This window comes from Antedon bifida, chromosome 5 (genome assembly GCF_963402885.1).
Source record: "Antedon bifida chromosome 5, ecAntBifi1.1, whole genome shotgun sequence".
Taxonomy (NCBI): Eukaryota; Metazoa; Echinodermata; class Crinoidea; order Comatulida; family Antedonidae; genus Antedon; species Antedon bifida.
Window position 1 is genome coordinate 30,820,775 of NC_136230.1, and position 23,327 is coordinate 30,844,101.

A 23,327-nucleotide genomic window follows, 5' to 3' on the forward strand; every position below is an offset into this window, starting at 1 on the left:
CATGAACTTGAGAAAGAATGATTTGCAGATTGTGCTGAATTTTATTTTGCGTCAAAAATATGTTTGAAAAAAAAAAAAATTTCATGATTAGGGAAAAGGGTATGGAATGGGGAAAAAGAATGAAAGGCATGAAATATTGCTATTTTTTGGGGTAGTGATTGACTTAATTTAATGTTGGCTGGTGGAATAGAATAATAGTTCATTCTTATATAGCGCATCTAAGCAAGCTCTCAATGCTCTGCACATTATTACCCCGGTTATTTTTGGATCAAACACATATGGAAACATATTCACATAATGCAGGTAGTAATTAGTGCAAAGTTGTGTCTTGATCTAACCGGGTACCCCATTTTACACATCTGGGTGGAGAGAGGCAAATGTAAGTGTCTTGCCTAAAGGATACAAGCAATGCCGCGAGAGTTGGATTCAAACAATCAGTAATCAAACGTCCAACACACTACGCCACACACCCTCACAAACAGGGAGGTGGTAGGACATAAACTGAACAATACACCAAATGTGATCCCAGACGGCACATTTCATTTTGATTTAGTGTACTTTGCCAAAAAGATTTGATTTCAATGTCATATTTTTTTCTCCTGACATTTAGTACAGTATTTGGTCAGAGTTGAATAACATTAACACTTTTATTGTGTTAAGTACCCTATTAGGATTGCTTCAATAAAATGCTAACCTTCAATGTGTTATAAAAAACTGAAACATTAACCTCATAAAAACGCTAATAACATTATATATTTTATGATTTTGGTTTGATTTTGTAAATTTATCTCAAGGTAGACAATTTAAAAAAAATATGTATTTTAGGTTTACTCCTTAAACTTCCTCATGTCTGGACGAATAAAGTTACAATTCATCTTTTCTCACTGATTTTTGGTGTACATGCATAAATAACACAAATAGAGATACTTAATTAATTGTTGTTTATTTGCATGTAAGCTACAGTATCTATTGGTTGAGTGCAAGTGTTGTTTGTGACAAGTTTAGCAAATGTTAGAACACTAAGTTGATAGGTTAGATGATAATGATTACAATGCGCTCATGCTAATTAGATCAATTAAATTAATCGAATTAAATAGATCGATTAATTCTGTATGTCTCAATAAAGTAAGAGAGCTGGTCAAATGGAGAGGTTTGGTATTAAATTGACACTACTGTAGGTACCACCTAAGGCTCTGTCTACACTATCAAACTTTATGCGACAAAAAAATGTGATATGCCCATATATGGACATGATGATGTCATATCACTACCATATTTGGGCACATCACACTCTTTCAAAGTAGTTTGATAGTGTTGACAGAGCTTTACACATATGAATCCATTGATTATCATCAAATTGCAGTACTAATAATTGAGGAATGAAAAGGCATTTAAAATATGATTATTTTTAATTATTGGTTATTTCCTTACCTCTTCATCTTTCTTTGGTTCAGGTTTTTTTGGGACTTGCGAATCTAGGTCTAGACTCTGACTATAAGCAGCCATACGGCTCTTAATTCCCAGGCTAACACGCCGTTTTTCCGGCTGCCATGCTGTTGAGTTTTTACTGTTTTCTTTTTGCTCTCGCTCACGAGCATTTACAAGTTTACTATTAAAATTTCCACGGAAATCGTGTGGATTTGATTTCTCCATAATACTGTGTTCTTGTTGAATTGCCGGTTCTTTCACTAATTGCGGCCTTGGTTTGCCCACCTGAAATTAAAATTTTAAATATTAACACCATCACTTGGTAGGTCTACAAGTGGTCCCTTAATTTCCAAATGTTCAATTCTCTATTATAAAGAAATTCAACAATTTTTTTGACTTTTTCTTTTAACAAATGAAATCTAGATGTGCAGAATGAAATGAAAAAACAATGATATTTGCAGTTTTGATGATTTTACGAAGGAGCACAATTTACATGTTACTACCATGCTGTTTTTTTGAGTTAATTAACCCTATCACCAGGATATTCTACTGTAATACAATCAACATCTTTCATAAACTGGTGTCAAGAAAATACAGATGTTTAACATGAGCAGACCTTGTCTTTTGAGGCTTGGGATCACTCACCTAACACACTCCTAAAATGGCCATGAGAAGTGCGAATTACAGCACACTTAAATTCTACACACCAAGATACAAACAGCACACCTACACCACTCCTGAATGTTTTGATAAGTGCAATTTTCAAAAGACAAGGCCTGCATAAAATGACACAGCTTGGAGAGGTGCATTGGTAGTGTACAGTAACTTGTGGTTAACATGCACACAATTAAGTCCTGGGTTCGAATTCGGCATTTTCTCACTAGCAGGATCTGTAAGCCTTTATATAAGATTTAGTTTAGCATGATTTTGTTTCGATCCTCTCACCTCTCGCGTTGAATCACGTCCTTAATGTATATTTTAAGACAAATTTATTACTCTAGGTAGTCCAGAAGTGAGGAAAAAATGTGTAAAAAAATGGATGATATTGGACAGATAAATGCGAAGGTGATCTTCACGAATCTTCAGAATATAATTCCCAACAGCACAGAGATAATACATGTGTCTTAAAGGGTAATATTGCATATTCTAAATATTCAAGGCTGCTTTTTAGGTCATTCTTCATCAGGATGAAGCCATTGGAAAGTACACAAAAAAGTTCAATTTAAATATTTTTAAATTTGAATTGTCCTCTGTTATTTGAATACAATATATTAATATTTCAATTAACGTATTATTGTTTGATAAAATAAATGCTGGTCAGAACTTGCTAACAAAACTCATATTGGTGTTTATAAAAGAATTTAGAGTTTACAGAATTGTCAATTGTAGAGAATTGATTGAATTATGATGACTTTGACAATTGCTGTATGGCTCAATCAAGTAATTTGCGCAAGATAGGTAGAATCGTTTAATTGTCAAACACAACAAAGATCCCAGTTTACTAGCTGCATGAAAGAAAGCTAAATATTATATATATTTTTAAAATAATTAGTAATCATTTTGTCGATGATAAATACTCTTTTATAATGGTGCTGCTAGCTTTTGTGTAAAAATAAAGCAGAGTACTTGAAATTAGTTAACCAAATTAAACAGAATATGAGATATTAATAGAACGTTTGTTATGATAAGAGATTATATATGCTAATAAATAAATCAAAACGTGGCCGATTAATGAAAATAAATTAAGCATGATAGGATGATAATTGAGAAATGAAAATGATTTAAAGTAGAAAGAATAGAATACCAAAAGCATAGAACCGTGCAATTTTCAACCAGAAAAAAATCCAGAAAAGCGGATAAATATAATACTAACGTCGTCAGGTTCGTCAAAAAGGCCAATGACGCTCGGCCTGTCGCGGATCGGAGGAGTAGATCGCTCTGACTCCTCAGGAGACTTTTTATGAGCTTGGATTCGGCGCGCAAGTCTTGTGGCTGGTTTTGGAGCGGTTGGGGGCGGTTCCTTAAATTGGCTCCCAAAACTTTTAGGGAGGGTATTAGAGCGGTATCTGGTCTGGAAAATGAAAAACAAAATGGCATGCAAACAAAACAAAACATAATATGAAGTTACAGAATTATCTTCGGTAAAAAAAAAACAAAAACAAAAATTATAGTGTTATTAAATTATTAAAAATAAGAGATACCAGAAAATAAAATATGTTACATTAGACTGAAAATTAATGAATCAATTTCATTAAAATAAATTGAATGCAAATAATAATAAATTTATAAGCAAAAATATATTACTCAAACCAAACCAAATATAGGCATTACATGTATAAAACAAAAATAAAGAATATGATATAGATATAATGTTCAAACTAAAAAAAAAAAGAAAATCAAGTAAAGAGTACAAGCCTTCCATTGGGACATCCCATAAGTGGACACCTGTATTAAGGGGACACAACTATAACAAAGGTCAATATATTTGTTAAAACTGTGGCCAATCCTTTTTCAGAGAACCCCCTCTTAAGGGGGCCACTCTCTCATGAATCTGGCAATAGGTAATATGTTTAATAAAACAGCCAGATCATATTTAGGGGACACCCTTATTCCTGGACCACTCTGTTGGATCATAAAGGTGTTGCATTAATAGAAGTTCTACCATGGTTAGTGATTATTTTAGTATATAAATAAAATAAGTCAACATGTTAATTGCATTGATTGAATTGTATTTAGGGTTCAATTTTGTTATTATGCTTTTTTAACTGACTGGTAAACCTGGTAAATGACTGCGTATCATTGGTAATTATTGATTAATTGATTGGTAATCGTATCAATATATTGTCAAACCTGTTGCAGATCAATAATATTTAGACGTGATGTTAACGTTCAGGTGACAAACCTGACTTAATGGTTTATGGATAATATAAATATTACTGACATTTATTTATTTAAACAAAAGTACAAATTATAATTTAATAGTTGTTTTAAGTGTCAATCAAATCAGATCATTTTGTTTTAAGCTCTGTCTACACTATCAAACTAGTTTGACAAAAAAGTGTGATGTGCCCAATATGGTAGTGATATGACATCATTATATCTATATTTGAGTACATCACATTTTGTTGTCACATAAAGTTTGATAGTGTATACAAAGCTTTAAATTGAAGGGTGAATATATATCCATTAAAAAAAAAAATAATTCGATATTTTTACAATTGGTATTAAATGTCACTTTAAAAACCCCAACTTTTTCTCCAAAAGCAATAACAAGGAGAATTGTCAATTTATCACAATCACATTGAATAAAACATACAATCAAAAATGGCAGCAGAGTTTTGAAACATTTTTTTTAGCAATAAAATAATTTTATACTAAAAGACTAATGGTTCCTTGTACTTAAAAATACCAATTTTTTAGCAGACAAAAATATTTGTTTAATGAAACAATATCAGCAATTTGAGTGATGTCACCTTTCAGTTTATTGAAGAATTTGTTTTTATTAAAATATGTGGTTAACACAAATGACAGTGATCAGCTTGAATATTGCATTCAAATACTTCCTACTCTAATCTATTGTTGAGGTCACCTATTGTACCACACATTGTCAAAACCTTTCATTAAAATACCAATAAAAACAGCATTTTAGATTTTAATAGGTTAGGTTGAAATTGTATACAGCATTTTGTGTATATTCAATAGGCCAAAATGCAGTTTTTTTCAAGTAAAAATTCTGTAATGTTATTGACTATACAAAACTATAAAAAACAAAAATCACTACAATAACTAATTCTGTCATACTTATACAGTAAAAAAAAACCTTCTTTGGGACACTAAACAAGCAAGGCAAAATATATGTTTTAATATTGTTAACCCCTAATCAGGGACACCTTTATTAAGGGAAAATACTTTCATGTGAAACGAACAAAGAAAAATATGTTTTAATTCTATTTCTAAACCCTAAACAGGGACACCTCTATTAAGGGGACACTTGCTTGTGAAACCAACAAGGGAAAATATGTTTTAACACTACCGCCAACCCCTATTCAGGGGAAACTCAATTTAGGGGAAACTTTCCTGTCAAACAAACAATATATGTTTTAACACCAGAGCCAACCCTTATTCAGGAGACAATTTATTATGTGGTCTTTAGTGTGTCCCATAAATAGGGGTTACTTAAATATAGTAAATTATAAATATGTGCCTGACCTTCTCAACTACAGTATCATGCTTTGATGAAAGTCATTTGACCACAAAATATCAAAACAACAAACCACAATACAAAAGAAAGGAATGCTGTGGTACAAATTAATGTCAAAACTTAATGAACAAAATCTGAACAATGAAGGCATAACCTTCTCAATCAATATAACACTGAATATTGAGTTTTTGCCCACAAAGTAGCTAAACATGGAACCATTAAAGTGTGGAGACAGGAACATTTAGAGGGTTAAAGAGTATCAAAATTACCCCTAAACAAAATACTGACATCCTTCCTAAAGGAAGTTCTACTATTTCTACTTCCGAACTAAGTAACAGTTTGTTAAACAACTTTTAAAAGTAAGTTTTTAAGACAATATATCATGCATTGTATACAACATGAGGTGTAAACCATTAAACATGATTTAAATAAATCAAATAGTTTATGTTTTAACTACATGCCTACAGTTGAACATAAACATAAGCAAATGTATTTTTTAATGTTCCAACAATCCTATGGTAAATTCCTACACATACTTCATCTTCTAAAAAAAATATTTCTCATTTTGTTTAAATCAAAATCCAAACATAAACTAAAGACGCAGCCTAAAAAAGTGGTTTTAAAATCAACAGGTTGGGGAACTAACTGATAAACTGAGACTGTGTTTAATAGTTTAGAAAGGGGTCAATTAGTTAGGGCATGGAATATCTAGGGGGTTTAAACTCCTTTCAACCTTAAAACATATGTCAAATACAAACATCTCCTATACATACCATAAAAGTAATGACAGTTAAAACTTACCTATAAAAATCCAAATAAAAATTCCAAACTATTGAACAGCAATTGTATATTTAAATGAGAAAAGCAGAAAATAACAGTGCTTTTATTATCTGTCAGTGTCAGCTACTGTAGGCCTTGGCTTCCTATTGACACTCCTTGTCACACAGTAACACTTTATAGTACATTAAACACTAGTTGCAATCACACTACTGCACAAGTTAGCTATGATTCAGCCCGCCCCCATTAGTCTGACGGCACAATTCACTGCCTTGTTCTGGCTCACTGAGCATGCTCAAATTCACCTAAACTTCTTCCAAATACTTCCTTTTATGTCCCTACACTGTTTGTTTTATCCATAACTATCAGACCTTGAATCCTGAATTGATGACAGTGAATTTGGACAGTTATTTCAATAGGATTTCAATGTCAATAAAATTAATAGTTTTTAGGTTGTTTTGTAGCTTGTTTTGGTTAATAACAGAATGAATAGGTACTGATAAAAGGCTGTTTTAGTACCTTTTAAGGATTCGCTTTGCAAGATATTCTGACTAAATGATTGGAATTTGTTAATAAAGATTAAATTACTAAATTCACAGACTTCCAAAATTGATATAAATCTATTTACATGTTCAAGACCAAGGTTGTATGTATGTATTCCTTATTGTTATGTAAATATTAATTTAACAAATTTTAATTATATCAATTTTGTTTTCAGTGTCACTGTCATCATCGGACTTGTGCAATTAACTCAACCATGACTGGAGACGAAAACGAGAATAAATTGAAAACTATTGGGTATAAGATTATGATTTTGGGATTTAAGGGAACAGTTAGTATTAGTCTTGATTATTTATTGTTATATTCTATTTGTTATTATTTTGTTTATTTGCTCCTAGTTTACTTGATCAAGTAGGAAATGACAAATATGTAATAATAACAATAAGGGCAGATACAGGTGGGTATCGTGTCACCTCCATCTTTCCCCATCCTTTTTTGAACAGCTAAATTGAAATTATTGTACCTATTTTTGAGACACTTTTTTTAATCATTAGCTCTAACCCACCCCTGGTTATAAAATCCTAGATCCACCCTTACAACAAACACTTTTTAAATCAACTTATCAGTAAAACAATTTTTTCCTAATTACAATAACACTCAGTTGTGTGTTTGGGGATCATAAACGTAGGTTGGCATTACATTACATTTGGCAATTTATATTAATAACATTTAAGCAACCTTATAACCCAAGGTTGGCATGTAATAGTATCAATGTGTCGTTATGTCACATACATTTATATTATACTATTTTACTAATTTTGTTTATGGTAATACAAAAACACATCATAAATAAAATAAAAAAACACATTTTGGAGAAATTACAAGAATAAATGTGTGTAGTATGGGTATGTAACTATTAGCTGAAGAATAAATTATGTCCCTCAACCAAAATGTTAAAATGTAAAATCTAACAAAATAATGTATTGATTGAGTAACAAAAATATGTGCTACATATGTAACAATAAATGAAAACATAAAATGAGTTAAGGTGTTCTTAAAATTGTTTAAAAAGGTTTGCATGGCACATAAATACTAGTAAAGTTAGATTTGCAGCAAAACAGTTGCAACAACAACAACAACCAAAACTTACTTTATTTCCTTTTGGAATCACATAGTGTACTGCAAACATAACTTTACTATTGGTAGTTCTTGTTATATGTTTACCAGTCTTTTGTAACAAAAGAAAGGTATTTCCCAGGACAATGTAAGGTGTGATGAGGTCTATGTGTGTAGTGGAATGCTATTATGTTTCATTCAAAATAATGATACATTCAATTTTGTTTGGAAATGTAAAGGTTTTTGTGTTGGCCTTAAATTATACTTTGAACAGATCAAATTCATGATGAAAACGTATAACTTCAATACACTTCCTTTAAGTGAAATCTAAATTGATATTTTGGGGCCTCTTCTATACACACCTTTTAAGCTATGCTCACTTAATTTATACCTTTTTACATAACCTAGAAACACACCGAGGCGTCAATAACATTATTTTTTTACGGTGTGCGCCTCGTGTGTGTAGACTCTTGAGTTTAGACACATCAACATCAGCGTTTTTTTACGGTGTGCGCCCCAGTGTGTGTACACAAGATGTAAAAAGGAATAAAAGTTTCTTCAAATAACTTTCCTGATAAAAACAAATATGGTTTAAACATAAACAACACAATGTCTATCTTAGTACCTGATACAACTTTGAATAAAAATTAATACCTGTGGTTGAAAATCTTCCTCATTGCTGGAAGAATCTTCGTCTGATATTGTTGAATTTGACTTCATTATGTAATCGATATCGTCGTCATCCACGCTGGCTTTCTTCTTGTATATTTTTTGTAATGCTTTTTCTCGCTTCATTCTGTAAAATTACAAAAAGAATTCTGTTTAAATGGATCTTGACAATAGAGGGCATACGCTGTTTCTAAATGCAAAATCTTGCAACAATTTTAGTTTGCATAGAAATTAAAACAGCTTCAGAAATTAAATAAAACCACTTCAAAACTTACTTTTCTTCAACAATTTCCCGATATGTTTTACTTTTCCTTCTTTGACGTTGTGTTTCAGTTTGTTCAACTTCGTCCCTTTCAGCTTTACGTCCTCGTTCTGTTGATGTGTGCTGGATACGCTTCGACTTCCAACTACTGAGACTCTGTGAACAAATCAAAAGAAATTTAACAGTTGAATTAAATTTAGTTAGAAAGCTTAGGAGAATATAAAGAAGGCTGTTAAATCATTGTGTTATCACCTTTAGGTAAATCTGCCTATTGTATTAGTATAGCATTTCTAATTGTACTTTAATGACACTAATCCTATACACATAACAGATAATCTAGATAGTTAATCCCTTCATTGTACAGAAAGTATAATAAATATATCCATAGGCCATGTTTGAAGAGATTTAAGTATTGAATTTCAAAAAGCATGTTCTATTTATAGATGTTTGATTCTTGTTTATTTAAAAAGAAATATGTACTTCATTTCATTAAAGTGTTGCGTCTCAATTAATCCTAAATTAGGGGGTATGATTGTTATACTCAATCATATACTGTATATATAAACATTAAGCCGGTCTAATTTTTGAAATTGTTTATAGCCCTGATTTTTACTATTACTTAAGCATATACTATTTGAACACTTAGGATCAGCTGGCAGCAAATCCTGCCACAAGTCTAGTGCTAACATTTCACTAGTGGAAACAGAGGGAGCTAGACTGAAAGATATTTAGTGTTATTCATTGTTTCCACAAATCCACTTACATTCATCCACGCATTAGACCCTTCCTCTGGCTCTTCATCATCATGATTCAGCATACTGCTATCAAATGAACGGCTTAAACCGCCTGTGCGCATTCTATCCATCGCTACTTTCCGTTTTCTACGAGGGCACACTTTTAAAACCGAACAGTCTGAACTGCTAATAATATCCTCTCTACTGCTCGATAGAAAATTAAAGTCGCTCAAAATAGTATCCTCGTTATCGCTGCCGTCAGAACTACTGCTTGTGATTCTGTTAGACTGCCAAGAACGTGTTCGGTAATGTTTTACATTGTCCGCATTGTGTATGAACACGTCGTCGAGTAATCCTAAAGTGTACTGACTTGTCGTGTCGTTGCTGTCATACGACGAAATACCACTACTTGTCTCCTGTGAAAATAAGTAACATAATCTAAAGCTCTGTATACACTATCAAACCTTGTGACAAAAAAATGTGATGTGCCCATATATGGACACGATGATGTCATTTCACTACCATATTTGGGAACATTAAACACAGCAGCAGTTGTCTGCTACTGTCTTTAAGCAGTAGAAGTCTCTTCATAACTCATTTGTTCTACTGAAGGCTAAGTATTTTTTATACAATATTCCGTTGCATGGAATTTTAAGTCATTCATCTAATAGACTGATAACCAAAGAAAGTGAAACAGTGCCCTCTATTTTTAGTATACATATAAAATATTGCAAGAAAAAACCCCATGTGTTAACAGACTTATCATTGAATAGTGTTAACAACAAACAAGATACAACATTTAATTTTTTTCTGATGGAAATTCTCCTCTGTTAGCTTTCGCTTTAAATCAATTGCTGTCTATAGATTCACATTTTTGTGATCTGGAGGTTGTGGGTTCCAGTTCCAGTACCACCCGAGAATTACTTGCATATTTTTTCGCAAGTATTCACAATGTACTTAATAGTATAAAGTACAAGTTACGTCAGAGTAGGTCAAAACATCTGACCAATTACTCAACACTCTGAAGCAAAGCTACTCCACAGTAGTTACTGTACGAACAATTACAATACGTTATATTTATATAAAGATGGAGATAAATTCTTACCTTGTATATTGAACTTGCAAAGCCAAATATTAACGGTGCGAAGGCATCAAGGTTTAACTGGGGTCCGAGGTAATGATGCTTCTGTGCAGCGACTCTTCCCAACCAATACAAGGTTGTACACACCTAACAACAACACAATAAAATAGTCAATACATACATAATGAAACAGGTTTAAAACACATACAGATACTGTGTGAAGGAGGGAGGGACTACTGTACCAATTGCAGAAGTACCATCTATTGTAATCAACCAATTCATGTAATGGATTAAAACTTGTGTCAATTGTAATACAATGTCTGCACCACTAATATGTAATGTAAACTTTGGAATTATACAATTAATAGATTGTTATGTCACTTTTTGCATAATAATTTTTTACATATTTCAGTCAATATTTAAAGAAGACTAGCAACATATGTTGCAGTGATTAAACTATATATTGTACAACAATAGTCATTTTAAAATATGTACTGTCTAAAAAAAGCCATTATTATTTAATATGACCTGGCATGACCTTGGAGAGACAGAGTAAGAGAATTGGAAGAAGGTTGAAGAATGGAGGATAAAGAGTGTGGATAGAGGGTAAAAAATCTGGAATGAAGAGAAATGTATGAAGGGTATAGAGAGGCAAGAATGGAGGTGGAATGAAAGAATGAATGAAGATGAAACAGTGAAGAAGGAAAGGAATGAGTGAAGAATGGAGATGAAAAGAAATACCTTTTTAAGTCTTCTTTCTTCTTCTATTCTTCGTTCTTCAAGTGTATACCTAAAATAGATGAAAACAAATTACAGATTGTAAGAAACTTTTATCCAGAATAGATTTATTAATTGTTTCTACATTAATCAAAACTTCAATCTAAAAAACACATTAATTATGTCAATACAGTAATTTGTGAATATCTAAAGCTCTGTCTACACTACTGTATCAAACAATTTTGACAAAAAAAGTGTGATATGCCCAAATAATGTATGGTAGTGATATGACATCATCATGTCCATATTGGGCACATCGCATTTTTTTAGCTTTAGACTACATTTTCTTGTCAGCTCTAGGTAGCTTACGTACTGCTGCATATTCCAGTATGTATTTTGTAAAACGTTCACAGAGACATCAGGTCTGAGACTTTAAGTACATCTAATTTATCTGATGATAGTATCATTATTATACCAAGAATACGATGTAAAATTGCATTTTTTAAACTTTTGAATTGAACCATTTACAGTAGAAAAAGTACAATGTACACTGAAAAAAATAGCAGTTAGTAAAAGTATAGTGAGTTGATGATGTAAGTGTTAAAATATATTCTAACCAGCCAAAATGAAATAGCCTACACTGCCTATGTTTATACACTCAAGACTTTTTAAAACATGTGATTAAATTCTGTTAAAATAATTAAGCTCATGGGGATGCCAAGCAGCATTGTACCATTATTGTCTTTAAAAACACCTTAAATTGTTAGTTTTTAAAATATTTCTTTAAACCATTTAAAAAACCTGTATTCACCTGTATTTATTACTAATCATAGCTTGAAAATATGTTACACAAATAATTCACAAGTTAGAGTGCGTTAGCGGAGATGTGGCGCACTCGAAAACAGTTGTGTAGCAGAATTGACAAGATATAAAGTGGTGTGTGTTTGTTTTTTGTTTTTTTAAAATGGGGCCGCGGTGCAGACAACCTATTCGTGGATCATGCAGCGAGCCTGGTGCGATTGGTATTCTGCAATACGACTAAACGCAGAGTGCTGTTATGCTTTTTTTGCTGCGCACTATTTGCACTCCAATAAAGAGCACACATGTGACTCATTTCAGCGCGTCTGATTGGCTACATCCTTGAACCCATGTTATAAAATGTAATAATACATGTTATACCTTAAGTGTCTTAGTCGGTTAAGTGGTATTTTGTGTATCATTACAGAATGGGTTAATTATGAATTGTAATGCGTTTTGCTAAAGTAGAAAATTGAAGATGGTTTAAATTTCAGCAAAAATTCAAAAGAACTTTTTATATTTTCTCTACTCTAGTGCTAAGAGGGATGTAGTAGCAGCAGGCTATTAAAAGCATAATTCAGTGTATATTACGTTTTACCAAAGACCACATTGAAAACTATAAAAAATGTACAGTAATTCATTAGCAAAGTTGTTTACAATACATACTAATCTAAAGAATAATCACTTTTATTTAAAATTTTAAATTCAAAAGAAGGCATGAAATGTATTTAAAAGATTTGTTTCACTTTTTCTACAGAAAAATGAATGACGTAAAAGTGCAGCACTGTACCTTATTATTGAATGTATAATGGTAATAGATTAGTATCTATATAGTAGTAATAGTACAGTATTATACAGATAAAAAGTTCAAAGAAAAAATATTCAAATGTTTTGTTTTTGTTTATATATTTAGGCAAATAGTGAAGGATAAGCGCATTCATTCAGATGCTCTACATACTCCAAGTCTTTGGAAGTGAAGTTGTATTTATTGTCATTAGAAGAAATCCTGATATATGACAGGAACCTAGGACCATTGGATTGGTAGCCAAACATCAGAACCACCAAGCCACAACTCCACTCCAAATGAAGAATATTTTTTTTTTTTTAAATTCACATTGTTAATCCTAATTGTGAAAGGTACAGTATTTAAATTTTACTTTGAGATTGTGTCAATATTAGTAAAACCATTCCATTCCTTGTGCACCATTTCACAGCTTCTGTCACAGTTTAGTATACAATAAATATATGGTAAAATGAAAATGGAAAAAGCAGTGCAGATGTTATTTAACACCTTTTACCCACATTTTTTTAAATTACATATTTGTTTGTCTTTTATACGCCTTACCCTAAATCTAACTGCTGAATCAATTTTCTCTGTCTGGAGAAAGTAGAAAAGAAATCGTGCAGCTTTCAAGGTGAGGTATATATCTTGAGGCGATTTTAATAACAACAATAAAAATACCGGTAGTGTGTTTACTGTATGGAGACTGAGAAGCATCTCCAGGGAATGGACTCATGTATAGAAAAGATGGCGTGCAAATTCGCTAGTTAGAACACACACAGTAACACATTACAATGAATAAAGAATAACAAATTCTATGAATCATTTAGGGATCAACTTTACTGCAGTTACTGCAGTAACTACATTTTTTACTGCATTCAATGTACGGTTTTACTGTAGTTTGTTTCAATGTATAAGTTTATGAGGCAGTCCACAGCAATCCACAATGTGCATGATTCTCCATGGATTACATTGCAAAGCAAGTATATAATTGTATACATAATTTACACTAGATTAATTAATAACAGTAAAATATCCCTTACTGCAGTACAGTAACTGCAGTAAAACATCCTTTAAGCTTGGTTCCCACTAGAGACGCAACCTGAGGACGTAACGCAACATACAGTAAGTGATTTGACAAATCACAAGCGATGAATTATTCCAACAGTGGCTTGGCATTGGTCAACTGATTTGTGTTGCGCATACTATATGTCCTTGCGTTGCGTTTCTTGGGAACCACTCTTTCCTAATTATACATACAATTACAACTACATGGGTATGAAGACATCAACCACCTCTCACAACTACATTCATAGCACTCACTGTACTATAGTGTATTTACTGTACATACACTTCACATATTTTGATTGTCAAGATGAAATGTCTAAAGGTGATACTTCAGTTGGTCCCAAGATGCTACTGTACTTTTCAAGTTGTGAAATTTATCAACAGATTAATTTTGCTTTCAGGTGTTGAATAAGATGCAGTGGGGATTACTCAGATTGACAAAGTAATTTAGAGTTAAAAATAGACTGAAATAATTTAAAACAGCTGATAAAAAAATAATTTAAAAACTGGCAGCAAAAAATGTTATTTTCTTAAAACAGGTGTTTTCACAGTATTATTGTCCTCTAAAAATAAAAACTGGTGATTTCTACTGTCAGAAGAAATCTCAAGCTGTTACAGTTATGTAATTTGTTAAGAAAAAATTGGTGGGTTCGCAATATTATTGTCCTTTGTACTGTAAATAAAAACTGGGGATTTCTACTGTAAGATGATAAATCAATGCATTTATTATGTAAGTTGTTAGGAAATATTGCTAAAATAGAATGATCTTACAAAGGAATGCTTCATCTAGGCCTGTAAGGTATCATATCAAAATTCCTGCAGTTACTGCAGTAACTAACTTTATTTCAATAATAATAATGTACAATTTTAGTTTGTTTCAATGCAATCAATCGCTGTAGCAATCTGACACAATCTTGTTAAATAATTGCAGATTTAAAGAGTAATAAAATGTAGTTACTGCAGTAACTGCAGTAGAATCATTTCACTACAGTAGGTCCCTACCGTAACTGATAATTAGCCAAGAAGACAGCTGACCAGCGAACCTATCAGCCTCAGGATTAACACTTTCTGATTAAAGGCTTCCTTTTTAATTATCAATTAATTTAAACGGAAAGTTTGACATTATTGAAAGTAACTTGTTCACAGTTGCATACAATACCTTGTAAAACTTGACAGCGCTTGTAGATCCCCTGAATGGAAAAGTTGCGATCGATTCAATCCAAAGTCTTCACAGGCGTCCAAAAATGTTGATAGATTATTCTGAAGAATACAACATTATTAAAAACTATTTAGTCAAAACAATAACAGCACAGAGAGTACAGTATTCCCATGCATTCATCCAATAAGATATTTTGATGGATGTTAGACCTGAAATGAACCTATTGGTTAAGTAAGATCAGGTGACGTAGGCCACCAAACAACATCCGACTCTTTCATTGCCACCTTTGTATGCATCAGCGACAACATAAAATTCCAAGACCCTACCCTGTGTTGGGTTAGCATGCCCATGGGATAAGAGTGCATTCAACATGGGGTTTTAACTTGTTGAATAATGATGCCTCCTGTACATCTAGGCTTACAGATGGAGCTACTCATTTTATAGCTCTTTGGTTGTTAGTATCCAGTTTTAACACATTGGATTATTGTACTGTACCTTTTTAAAGAGAGGACTAGTCTACTTGATTTATGGGATAAATGTACAATTTCAATCTAGGACAGACTTTAGTGTAAAACAATGAACACTGTCATCACAAATAAGAAAATAAAATTTAAAGTTCAAATATGGTTTGTTTGTAGTTCAGCTATTGTAGACACTGTACGTTAACTATAACAAAATTATCAAAGGACAAGACAAATAGATCATTATCCTCTCTACACAGTAGAATGTTTATGCCATTTGATTTGACCCATTAAATTAATTTTTTTCTGTGTTCTTTCTAGCATAAATTCCAACACCTGAAGTACAGTAGTTTAGCCTTAGAGCTCTACTTAACAGCTACAGTAGTGGCTGATATACAATAAACTGTATTCCACAATGGTCCTCATTCACATTCATCTTATTATGTAATAGGTCAAGCCTCAAGTCCAACTAATCAACTCAAGGCCTATTCACAAATATAGTGGGCGGCGGCCAAGTTTGACCATCAAATACAACAATAGCTTTGTGTAAACAATACTGACTTTCATCTAAGATGTTTGGCAATTAATAATCATCCTTATTGAATACTCTTTTCAGCTGTAATAATAGTAGAACCATCTTCTAATTAAATTTAATAATAATTGTTAAACTATAACTTAAAAAGCTTAGTACAGCTACGCAAGTTAAGTAATGAGTCAATTTTGTACAGTACTGTATACCACAAATTCCTATACAATATTTAATTTAATCTTTCTTTTTTAAACCTTTAAAAATTATAATATAATTTATGAATTACAATTACATATAATCATTTACAGTACCTTCAATACAGTAACTACTGTAATTAAAATATGCAGTATATTGGTTACATTATGGAGCAGTATTATAGCTCCATGGTTACATTATTGTAATAATTATTAAGTTATATACAGTAGTTGACAATTCTCAATTACATCGCCAGTTCAATTTGAATTCTTCATTAAATTCCAAATACACAGTAGTCACAATACTTGACAGAAGTACTTCCTACTTTATTAATTTACCAAGGTGGCATGTATTTCAAGAAAATCCTTCTAGCGTGACAATCGTGCGATTGAAGTGGAATGAGATTCAATGCCAAGAAGAGTCTCAACAATTGCGAATTATCTCCGATATGAATGCACGTTGGATTCTTTAATTGTTTTTACAAAATCTATATTATTGTTGCAACTTGGCATCCTGTTGGTGGCCTTCTTCAATTTGGCTTTACAAACAAATACAAACCAATTATTACTAATTAAAAACATATTTATTCAGTATGTACTTAGTTAAGAGATAACTAGATCGTCTGGTTACAGTGCTAAATATCATTGGAAGAGCTAGATATGTATCGGAAATAAAAAATAAAACTTGGTTACTTAATACTATAGTACTTTATTATACGACACATTTGTTTTGTATGCTATTGCTAGGCAGGGCTAAACACACTCAACTGGTAAAAGTACAAATATAGTAATATATGTATGATTACACAGTTATTGTATACACAACAGAAATAGTGCTAATTTTGGGTCCATATAGTAATAACTCTAAAATCCAAATTTAGATAAGTTATAAATAATTATTTAGATGTTTGGGAGGACACACTGTACAGTAGTAATTTTCGTATGATATTAATTTTTCAAAATTAAATTAAATTTTCCAATATAAGAATAACAATTTTAATCATATCATATCAAGCCATATCAACCCATAGTACTTTACTATACAGAAACTTAACCTATAGGACATTTTTTGAGTTATTTTTAGCATAAATTATAGAACAGTCTATCAATGTACAGTATCATTTGTACACATTATAAAACAATAAATTAGTTTAATGCTAGTATGACTTATGGCAAATATTTGTATTGCCCTTGAACCAGAAAAGAATGAATTTGAAGCCACCAGGGTTTTACTTTACTTTTCCTTGCAGAGACTGCTTAGGACATCATCAGGGGGGCAGGCGGGGGTCAGGCTCAAGATGCTTAAAAAGCAAAAATGCCAATCTGACACCCATGAGAACATGAATGAAAGTGAACATTTAACCAAACATGCCCGATCATGCGTTTAAAAGTTCAAATTCACTCGTATGGCATTACTTGTTGTTTGGTATTTTTATCCTGGTATTTAGCGGCTAACGACATGGCTCAAGTACCACTCATCATTGAGACTTATTTCTCCATGCACTCACTAAACCATCCAATATCATTTTTCGCCAGATTCAACGTGAAAATATTGAGTACACAGTATAATTTAATATTTTATTATAACAAATTATAAAATAGTACTAGTAAATAAAATAAATATTAAAACAAATAATAGTTTAACTACAAAACTAAAGTATTTGATAATTTAAGGCTCTACAGTACAGTATACACAGTATAGAAGAAGTCTGGATTATACAGTAGTACTGTACAGAACTATTGACACTATAACAATGCATAATTTACAATTTGTTTTAAAGGTAATAATAATAGGGGAAAATAATTGTATTTTTCTTGTTTGAATAGAAAAGTAAATTGCATAATACAACAGTATACAAACCACCAGAAATCAAACTACAGAGTACTGTATACTCACCACAACTAATATTAATATGCTGAATAACAGTTATCACACCTTATACACAATAATACTTGTATCACCCTAAATTATCTCCCACAACATTTATTGATCACAGGTATTGATTCTACAGCAAAATAAAATGTAATTTCAAAGTCTTGAGGTTCAGCCTGTTGAATCTCAAAAGACGTTAGAAATGAATCATGACTCAACCAGGCTAGCAGAGTGAATATATAGACAGGAAATCACAACAATTTATAATAGTCAAATAGAGAAACGCATCAAAACTTGTTTAAAATGCTATTTCTTACATTTATATTTTCATACTAGTGTAAAGTTCTGTCTACACTATTAAACTTTATGTGACAAAAAATGTGATGTGCCCATATATGGACATGATGATGTCATATCACTACCATAATTGGGTATATCACTACCATGTTTGGTCACATCACACTTTTTTTTGTCACATACATTTTGATAGTGTAGACAGAGCTTTAGAACTTCATTTTAAGTACCTTGATTTTAGTCAGTCAACTAGACAAATGTATCTTGTTTTGAAGTATGTGTTTTTACAGTATAATATAATTTCCTCAAAGTGTCATTTTCAATTATAATCTTTAAACAAGTTAATTTGTAAATAGATTACTTATTCAGTAATAACCCTAAGGGAAAACTATTACAACAGAAGGGTAATCTTGTTGCTACTGTAGTTATTGAATTATTTTTTTATATCACTTGTTTTCAAAATTAACCTTTGACCTGCTAATTAATTAAAAATATAGATTAATGAAATACAGTAATGTGAAGGGTTATTCACCTTGTATGTAGCCAAACCCAAAAAATAAGGATGAATTCAACCACAATGAATTTACAGTATTTTTAATGTACTTTTTATATTACTTTTTGTATTGCTTGTTATTGTTAAAAATTACATTGTACAGGCAACAATATCATTTGGTTAGCATTAAATTAAAATACAATTAAAGTACAGAATGCCAGTACAGGTAACCACACAGGTGAAAGAACTGTATTGTTATGGGTAAGATAAAGAAATTCTTAGTTTAAAATGATTGTATTGGAATTTATCTAAGGTACAGTAAAATAGGCGACAGACGTCTCAAACAATAACAAAACAAACTAATTACAATTTTAGAAGGCATTTTAATGGTACGTTATGATATTCCTAACAAATCAAGATTTTGTGTTTTAATCTTTTGTTGACCTTTGGATGACATATACAGTACAGTAAGCACGGAATAAAAAATGTGTAAAAAAATATAAATGGGGTACCGTACTGTATGTACTGTATCACGGTACCTTCACATAATGTACAGTAGGTGTCTTGGATACAGTAATGGGGGGTAACAATGAATTCTCACATAACTAGATACTTTTTTTTCAAATTTTTAAACAATATAAAAAACACCCTCACCAACTTTATCTACAAAATTAAATTACTGACTTTAATCTAGCCTAGGGATAATGTACACTACAGCATTATTGCATTTGATTTGCTTTGTGTAGACCCTGGTTGTCAATACATTCATGACCAGGGTCATACGGAATGCTATGCTTCACTGAATCTGATCAATATAGTCAATTTCAGTACAACACTAGCTTAATTACAATATACATACATTTGATATTGAATTTCTAACTGTTTAAAGAACCAGTAGGTACTACTCTGTACAATTAGTACACTGTACACTATATCATACCATGTACTGTATATTAGTGGTAAAAAAATAGCTGTTTATCATTACAGAAGGTTTCTACAGTAACAATTGTCCAATGATTTACCTAACTATAGCTCATACAGTACAATTAAAAGTGCCATTAATTAATTGATTGTGCATTAGATACAGTATTTGAATACAGTAGGTTTTATTTTATTGCAACTTTTTGATACAAAATATTAAAGTACTGTACAAAACGTTGGTTTCACTTCTTAATGTCAAACTTTATGAGACAAAAAAAATTGTGATGTGCCCATATTATATATGGACATGATGTCACTACCATATTTGAGCACATCACACTTTTTTTTGTCAAACTAGTTTGATAGTATAGACAGAGCTTTAAAAACTAAAATTGCTATGCATTTGATTCTCAACCATGAGTCTCTTTAAAGGTACTTTACAGTTTATGCAAGTTATCTGTATACTGTAGGTATATATTACAATAATATTAAAACTATTAGGTGTGATTACAACAAAACACCTATCAGGTTTAGACAAGGATGTTTCAATTAAACATCCAAATATAATATTTCAAAATATGATATGCTAAAAGAATGTATAGCTTAATATAGTGTTTGTTTAGTGTAAATTATCCTATAAAATAATGCTAATGATCAGATAGAAGGTGCATGTGTTATTGTCATTCAAATAATGTGCACATTTTATGCAGTGGAATATTGATGAGTAATAATATACTGTAGTATATTTGAAACAGTTTCAATATGATGGGGAAAAAAACTACCTACTGTACTAGGTACCAATAAGACTATAGTAATTTGTACAGGGAGTACTAAAAGGAAACTTTGATAGCAAAATTACATTAACTGGTTGAATGTACTGTACTATGTAGCAGTCCAGCAGTTCATTCTACTAGTAGTATTGGTTGATAAAAATTCAAAACCAGTATTACATTAACAAATCAGATGAAAACGTACAAAATACTGTGGTTAGTCTCTTAAAAAGTACTGTGTGTATTTCACAATTATGAAACTGTTTTTCTTTTAATTTTTTATCGGATATTGTGATGCAAATTAGGTAATAATAATGTTCCATACAGTATTATAGGATTACACTTTTTCCAGACTTTGGCACAATACATTACCTACAGTACTGTGACCCTACCCTTGTCTTCCAGAGAAACCACAATTGTTATACTGTAACCTGTGACATTGTATGTAGCCCTGTCTACACTATCAAACTTTATGTGACAAAAACATGTGATGTGCCCATATATAGACATGATGATGTCATACCATATGTAAGCATACAGTATCACTACCATATTTTGACACATCACACAGTTTGATAATGTAGACAGAGCTTTAGATCTCTTTCACCTAGTAACCTTAAAACACATTTCAAACAATCACATTGATGCCTATACAGGATGTATTCATTGGTACTTAGTTGTGAATCATGCAATAATAAGGCATTTTAATAGGCTATGAAGATAACAGATTGAAAAGCAATTCATCAATTAATGTCATAATTAATACTTAATAAATGCCAATAAGGCCCATCTTTTTAGCTTTAATTGCTCAATTAGAGAACTGTAAACTGTAGGTCATCACATGGGATATGATGATTAAATCAAGAAAGAGATAATACTTTATTATTTACTAATATTAAGGCAGGGAATATTTAAGGCAGGGAATATTTTAGGCAAGGTGTAGCACACTGATAGCCAAAAGCTACTCAAATGGAATGGTGTATACAGTACTGTATAGTAAATACAAATGCAGTACAAAACTTTCTTATACCAAATTCAGATTGATCAGCAATTATTGATAATAAAAATGTTTTTTATATGAAAATGTTCCCTGAAAGTAAAGTATGTTTGTACTGTAGTAATGTAAAGATGTTTAGATTCTGAAGAAGAAACTAACAAAATAGACCAGAATGTTGTATTTCTATTTCATCATCAATTTCATCATTTATTTCATTCATATTTTTATATAAATCCATGTTCCAATTTTAGAAGATTATTTTTGTGAGTCATTTTTACTGTTTACAATTTTTAGAGTGTGGGAAGATATGGCAAGAATGAGTGCAAGCCTGATATGCATGAATTCCGTACAATACAGCACCCTACACCATCACTTTTAGAATACCTTGAAATACACTACAACAATTCTGTATGGTTAACAATACAAAGGGCATATTTGCCGAGTCAGATAAAATGGGGTTACCCAATAGAAGCAGCCAACCATTAAACAAATCTCAAACACAGTACGGTAACGATTTAAGATAAAATGGAAAACATGTTGAATGAGACGTTCTTTATGAATCATAACCTTATACAACAGGATATAAACAATATGTGTATTAATAATCTATGATCCATGTTGACAATAGAATATAAAGGATTCATAAATAGGGAACATGTTAACAAAGCAAAGAATCAATATAGGAACACAATATGTGTGGAATTTGAGGCTATACCGCAACAAAGCCTGACTAGAATTTAGTGCTGCGCAAAGTGTGTAGTCAATAATGGCTGGTACAGGTACACACTACAGTATATAGCATCAACACTGTTTTACTGCAGTAAATGATTACTGGAGTAAATACTTGCTGTATAGTATAGTGAATACAGTGTATTGTATGGCTAAAAATCCAATACTAATTCTCACATTTGAGGTTATACCACAATGCCTAGCTAGAATTGAATGCAGTCATTAATGGCTGGTAAAGGTATACACTGTCTGTAGCATCAACACTGTGTACTGCTGCAGTAAATAAATATTGTATTAAATACTTGCTATAGTAAATACAGTGTACAGCTATATACAGTGTAACTGCTAAAAATCCAATATTATTCTCACATTTCTTTCAACAATTGGCAAACACATGTTGCTGGATGACTTTCATTACCACCAAGATTTACGGCCTAGGATCATGTGAGCTTTATTAATATGATGATTACTTACTATAGCATGTTTATAATGATTTAACTGGCAGTAGTAGGAAATAATACATCATTATTTGGCAACAAGAAAACACTTGAACTTTTTTTAAGGAAAACAAATGGATTTTTTCAACTTTTAAGATCTGTAATATATATCATTTCCAGACACAATTAATTTGAGCAAGATGGATGACAAATTAAGTCTAAAAGTAAAGTTATTATATAAATAAATCTAAATACTGTATTTATTGTATATCAATAATAATATAATCATAAACAAAAGTATGACATTTTTTATATTTTTCAAGACAGAAAAAACCTA

General features: G+C 31.5%; 1 protein-coding gene across 1 annotated transcript in view; it reads right to left on the bottom strand.

Moving 5' to 3' along the window:
- The window catches only part of LOC144843508 (uncharacterized), a 55,221-nt gene that overhangs the window by 24,856 nt on the left and 7,038 nt on the right, over positions 1 to 23,327 (bottom strand). Inside the window, exons 4-12 of the mRNA XM_078700295.1 lie at positions 15,293 to 15,393; positions 13,630 to 13,662; positions 11,511 to 11,559; positions 10,794 to 10,916; positions 9,718 to 10,104; positions 8,968 to 9,110; positions 8,678 to 8,819; positions 3,302 to 3,499; positions 1,432 to 1,713 (exon numbers count right to left, since the gene is read on the bottom strand). Coding sequence (XP_078556421.1) covers positions 1,432 to 1,713; positions 3,302 to 3,499; positions 8,678 to 8,819; positions 8,968 to 9,110; positions 9,718 to 10,104; positions 10,794 to 10,916; positions 11,511 to 11,559; positions 13,630 to 13,662; positions 15,293 to 15,393 — 1,458 coding nt within the window. The remainder of the gene's footprint in view (positions 1 to 1,431; positions 1,714 to 3,301; positions 3,500 to 8,677; positions 8,820 to 8,967; positions 9,111 to 9,717; positions 10,105 to 10,793; positions 10,917 to 11,510; positions 11,560 to 13,629; positions 13,663 to 15,292; positions 15,394 to 23,327) is intronic.